This window comes from Octopus bimaculoides, chromosome 8, assembly GCF_001194135.2.
Source record: "Octopus bimaculoides isolate UCB-OBI-ISO-001 chromosome 8, ASM119413v2, whole genome shotgun sequence".
Classification (NCBI taxonomy): Eukaryota; Metazoa; Mollusca; class Cephalopoda; order Octopoda; family Octopodidae; genus Octopus; species Octopus bimaculoides.
Genome location: NC_068988.1, coordinates 52,180,829 through 52,187,124, shown reverse-complemented (window position 1 = coordinate 52,187,124; position 6,296 = coordinate 52,180,829). Strand labels below are relative to the sequence as shown.

Sequence of the window (6,296 nt, the reverse complement as noted above, 5' to 3'; positions counted from 1 at the left end):
GGCACATAAAAGACACCATTTCGAGCGTGGCCGTTTTCGTGCGGGTGACACGTAAAAGCACCCACTACACTCTCTGAGTGGTTGGCGTTAGGAAGGGCATCCAGCTGTAGAAACTCTGCCAAATCAGACTGGAGCCTGGTGTTGCCATCCGGTTTCACCAGTCCTCAGTCAAATCGTCCAACCCATGCTAGCATGGAAAGCGGACGTTAAACGATGATGATGATGATGGCATTAGTTAGTCTGAGGTTATGACAGAGGATATCCAAAGCATAACATTGTAGGATTGAACTTTGAAACATGTGGTTACAAAATGACCTTTCTATCTCTTGTCCAATATTTTGAATCCGGGTGTGTCCCCGTTAACTGGGGTGGCTGGATCTACCTCACTCCTACAGCAACTGCTCTCACACCATCTCGCCCAGTTTTGAGCGTCCTCCCTCCTCAAGCCAACCCTTCCAATCTCCTCCTCCACCTGTCCCCTGCATGTCTTCTTTGGCCAACCTCGCTTTCAATGTTCATTCACTCTAAACTCATGCACTTTCCTCAGAACATGATCCTCATCACTCCTCAACACAAGTCCATATCCACTGCACTCCATTTGCCCTTGCCAGCTGTTCCACCGATTCCTCCAACCACAGCATCCCCATCAAGTCTTCAGCCCTCCTTTTATCCAATAGTTTTACACCTCACATTGCTCTCTCGGTCCTTCTCAAAAATGCCTGTGCTAGTGCCACATAAAAAGCACTGAGTCCACCCTGCGGAGTGGTTGATGTTAGGAAGGACATCCAGCAGTAAAATCCCTGCTAAATCAGAGACAGTAGATTTGGGTAGATTTTCTACCTGGCTGGCTCCTGTTGACCATCCTACTCATGCATGCATAGAAGATGGACGTCAAACAATGTTGATGATGACTCAGGAGACAGAGATAAAGTCTCAAGTTGTTTATGAAGACTCTTGAGGCATTTAGAAACAGTCATTATCATCATCATCATCAGCAGTTAACATCCATGCTCCATGCTGGCATGGTCTGGACAGTTTGATAAGATCCAATGATCTCAAGGAATGCATCGTGCTCCAGTGCCTGCTTTGGCATTGTTTCTATGGCTGGATGCCCTTCCTAGTGCCAATCACTTTACAGGGTGTACTGAGTGGTTTTTTTTTTATGTCACCAGCACTGGTGAGATCACAATGAAACTTGCAATTTATAAATCCCAAGGGTTTAACTTTATGCTTGGAGATGAGAAGTAAAATGGGATAAAGTATGAGAGAAAAGGGTCAGAGCAGAACAAGTTTCTAGCTGTAGAAGTGCCATATGACTACTTCACATGGCACAAAACAAAAAAAGAAAAGAAATTACTCACCAAGAGAATTGATGAATAAACTGAAAGATCATTTAAAAACAACCCAAACTCAGATGTACACAGTCCCAACACAAATAGAAGGTATTCAACTTTAGGGATCATCAATTTTAGAACTACTTATAACAGATTACTTAATTAAGAATACCAGCTTGTTTGTGTGATGAGTCAGAACATATGTTGCTCCAGATTTGATGCATATCTTCCAAACTAACAAACCAGAAATATAAATTGCTTCTCTTACTCTTAACCCATCAAGATGCTTCTCTTACTCCTAACCCATCAAGTAAAGACTACTTTTCTCCATATACATCCCCAACAAAACTATAAATATCAACCAAACTATAAACATGTGTCTCTTATCAATTATAAATATTTGCCAAATACTGTGATCGTTGCCAGTGCCGTTGGACTGGCCCTCGTGCCGGTGGCACGTAAAAGCACCCACTACACTCTCGGAGTGGTTGGCGTTAGGAAGGGCATCCAGCTGTAGAAACTCTGCCAAATCAGATTGGAGCCTGGTGTAGTCATCTGGTTTCACCAGTCCTCAGTCAAATTGTCCAACCCATGCTAGCAAGGAAAGCGGACGTTAAACAATGATGATGATGATGATGTATTGTAAGTACTCAGTTTATTTAACTCTTGATAATATTCTAAAGGTCTCTTGAGAAAACTGTAAAATTACTAACCGGAAGTTTACTTTTCTCAGCATCATCTTCTACATCACTGAAAGTGATAGCTTGTGTCACGTCCAGGTCCATTTTGAAGCGATTTTCTGGAAAAATAAAAACAATTAATACACAAAGATATCAAATCACTTAAATGAATAACTAAAAAGAAAGCAAAATTCTTGCCCCAAAAGTACATTCCGAAATACAAAACTATATTGAAGTCTTCTGAAAAATCAGAAAGAGAAACCAAGGCTGTAAGAAATACCAAAATGAGCCTCAATACTTCCCATCAATTTGCAAAGGTTTAGCCATAGTATATTAAAGAATAGAATCAGTATTTCAAGGAGATGTGAAAGCATGTGGTCTGGTGGTTAGAGCATTACACTCACAATTGTAAGGTCACACTTTCAATTCCTGGAACAGGTGGTGTGTTGTGTTCTCAAACAAAACATTTCATTTCATGTTGCTCCAGTCCACTTAGCCATAAATGATTTCCAGCAAAAGATGGTAAGTTAACTCCATGAAGGACCAGCATCCCATTCAACAGGGAGTGTTGTAATCTTAGACGCTTATACACCACAGAAACTAGGTGAAAGTCTGTTCTCATGAGTTCAAGGGCTCATGATTGTAAGATTGTGGTTTCAATTCTTGAACCAGGCGATGCGTTGTGACCTTGAGCAAAACACTTCATTTCATGTTGCTCCAGTTCACTCAGTTGGCAAAAATGAGTAATCCTACAATGGACAGGCATCCCATCCAAGTGGGGAATATATATGCCATGAAATTGGGAAACCAGCCTTTATAAATCAGTATGATTCAAGAAGGAAGGAAGGTAACTAATTCTAATGAAATACTGGTTTTAAATTTTGGCATAAGGCTGGCAATTTGGGAGGAGAGGGTAAGTCGATTACATTGACCCCAATACTTAACTGGTACTTATTTTCTGAACCCCAAAAAGATGAAAGGCAAAGTCAACCTCAATGGCATTTGAATTCAGGTCAACTTTGCTCTTATCCTTTCAGGGTTGATAAAGTGAAATATTGCATGATATTTCATGCAAGTGTTTCACCTCCTTGCTCAGACTGTATCATCATCATCATTCTGATTTTAAAGACCATTTTCCCATGCTTGTATGGATTAGATGCATTTCAATAAGGCAGATTTTCAAGGCTGGACACCCTTCCTGTCACTAACCCTACACTAGTCATGTTCCTTTTTGAATAAGAGAACAAAACTCACATAGCCTAGACTTCACCCATAGGGGAATAATTCTGTCTTTCATCTTCCTTTTAACCCTGCAAATATTTTTTTCTCAATTTCGTTACACTCATTTGCTATCACAAAACCAAACTTGAGTTTGTGTCTCCAGTATTAAAGAGACTATGAACTTCTGACCAGCACATCTGAAGAGTCATCAATACTGTCTAGTGGGTAACATTCAGACCAGTTATATGCCATCACCAGTAATGTAGCATTTGACGATATATATGCATACATTATTACAATTTAAGATAGTTTGATTCGGCTCAATGTGGCTTAAAGTTTCGCAGGCTTCTTACAGAAACCTAGCACATTCAGGCTCAGATACTGTTTGCAGGCATGCAAGGTAGAGGGTGATGAAATTTGGCTGCTGTTTCTAGCAGACCAGGCGACCAAATAGAGGTCCCTTGTTTGTAGAATGACATGCCAAATGATAACAGGATAATCGCTACAGAACTTAAAATGATGCACTATGATCCAGTACATTTTACTATCATAATCCTTTCTGCAATAGGCACAAGGCCTGAAATTATGGGGAATTGGGTAAGTCGATTACATCGATCCCAACGCTCAACTGGTTATTATTTTACCGACCTCGAAAGGACGAAAGGAAATAAAATCAACCTCGGCGGAATTCGAACTCAGAGCATAAAAACAGAAGAAATGCCGCTAAGCATTGTGTCCGGCGTGCTTAACGATTTTGCCAGCTCGACAGCCTTACATTCTATACCCAAACTCTTTAACAAATAATCGTTACTTACAGGAATAGTACTAATTATATGGATGGATTTTGTCTTGTTGATTCAGGAAAATAAACAAATGAGGCTTATGGCTTCTCTCCTACCTCTTTTGATTGGCAACTCATTTAGTAGAGATGATAATTTGGATTATTTTTCCGAGAATTTCTTTCGCTTTTGGTATATGTACCAACCACTTTCATCGATCAGAACAGATCGAGGCCTACGCAACAACTATTTATGAAAATAACGAACACTGTATTCATGTAACATGAAATTGCGTCATTTATATATTTGTATAGAGCTATTACTTAACTTTACACGTTAGATTTACAATCACTACAATGTAACAACAAATCGTTAAGAATGTAAGAGTAAAACACTACATAATGTCTATCTTACAAACATACACATATACGTATATTCATACACGCATATATATTGTTTTTATAACACTTTCTATCATTTTAAATAAGAAAATTATATATATTGGATTTGTACATGGATCAATTATCGATATTTATTAAGAGACTGGGGGCAATTTAAATCGATTATACTCATCCATCACTCACACTGTTAGGCTTCATGCTCACGTTAGGAATCAATATTTATTGTCAATCTGATAAAACATGAGAGGAATCTTAGTTTTAGGCTAATTTTAAAAATAAATGAAGATCATATACGAAAGTTTGTCTGTACACAGATATATATATATACGTACACACATACAGATATATATTTGTGTGTGTGAGTATATACATATATATATTCTAAATAGACAGTTTTTAAGAAGGATCAGGTAATAAACTTACCACTGTACTAATTCCTATAAACTTGTAAACTACGTCATTTACTTTCTCGAGTCCCGCGCATTTCAAACGGTGTTAGAATAAAAGTCAAACGTGGAACTTTATTCCGGGTAGCTGCAATAAATTTAGTTGTTTTCGAAAATGTGATTAACAATGATTGTGGATATTGATATGTTGACTTCGATTTTATTATAAGGATTTTTTTTTACAAGCATTTCTAGTATTGGTTCCTCATGGGAATGGAAACCGGGTCTTTGATTAAGTTTGTTGAGAAATTAATGTATTACGACAGCATCTGCAACTAGGAATTATGGATAATGATTTTGTATGTCGTATAATGTGGCGAATAAGGTATTGAACTATTAAATTACGGTTCATCAATTAAAATTTGTGGCTAGTGTTATGCATTTCTGGACCAGAGTATATAATTGTATGATACAGAAAATACAATAATCTGTCACAAAGTCATGACACTTTGGTTCTAATTCGCTGTAAAATAAATACAGCACGTAACTGGAAATTCGATTCTACCTGTCTCAGTTTACAAAATAGACGTGAATGGGTACTGCGTTTTCTGATGGAAACTGATCACCTACTAGTGGGTACCAAAACGCCAGTCAGTAAGCATTTGTGTTGCATCTTAAGATAGATTAAGCTTTTGAGTGATCTCTTGAAGATGTTAACTAACTGATCTTTCGGTTATATATTCTCTCATCCATCATCTATCATCTAGGTCGGACGACTTTCCCAGAACAGTGATATTCGCCATTGTTTCAATAAGTTCATTTGCCAAAATAGTTCACATCCACCATACTGCATCCTGTGATTTCAACGTACCCTGGCTCAGGTAGTTATATGTTATTTAACTTGTAACTGGGACCTTGACAGGTGCTACTATTCCGGCTCAGAGAAGACCTGGGAACAATAATGGCTAATAGATGGTTCCACACTCCTCAAAACCCTAAAACTCCCAAACCAGAGTCGCTTGACCGGATGCAGTATAAAGTCATACGCAGTCACATTCTCCAAATGTAAATCTTACGCATGCGGATCTTGTTCAAAACGGGGGCGCCAGTTTTCATTTATGTTTTATGTAGTGTTTTTGGTACCGAAAGACTTTCAAACTTCGTATACTTATCTATTTTGTGTTATAGAACAGAAAAAAATTTTTGTATTCAAATTTATTTCATGTAAAAAAATTGTCTTATTTCGATAATTTCAACCAATCACTGACAAGTATTCAGCTGTTTATACTTACTCCTTTGGTAGTTTAAGCGGTGTAAAGCGTATTTAATCTCCATTACTTCTGACATTTTGGCAGAGCCAACACACGTCTTTTTCTTGTGCTAAGGAGGATATATTAATTTTTCCATCGAGATTTTGTTTGCTGTTGCGGTGTGAGTTCGTGTCTGTCTAACTCTCTGTATTGTACAACTGTTTAAATAACTGTCGGTATACAGT

General features: G+C 38.0%; 1 protein-coding gene across 3 annotated transcripts in view; it reads right to left on the bottom strand.

Moving 5' to 3' along the window:
• Positions 1 to 5,866, bottom strand: part of LOC106875749 (mediator of DNA damage checkpoint protein 1) — a 49,682-nt gene extending 43,816 nt beyond the window's left edge. For 2 of the 3 annotated variants that reach the window (XM_014923999.2, XM_014924002.2), the window contains exons 1-2: positions 4,839 to 5,866; positions 2,048 to 2,133 (exon numbers count right to left, since the gene is read on the bottom strand). In XM_014923999.2, the coding sequence (XP_014779485.1) occupies positions 2,048 to 2,119 (72 nt within the window). In that variant the 5' untranslated portion in view covers positions 2,120 to 2,133; positions 4,839 to 5,866. Of the gene's footprint in view, positions 1 to 2,047; positions 2,134 to 4,050; positions 4,285 to 4,838 lie in introns of those variants that run through there. The other variant, XM_014924000.2, reaches the window with a different exon arrangement.
• Positions 5,867 to 6,296: the final 430 nt, after the last annotated feature.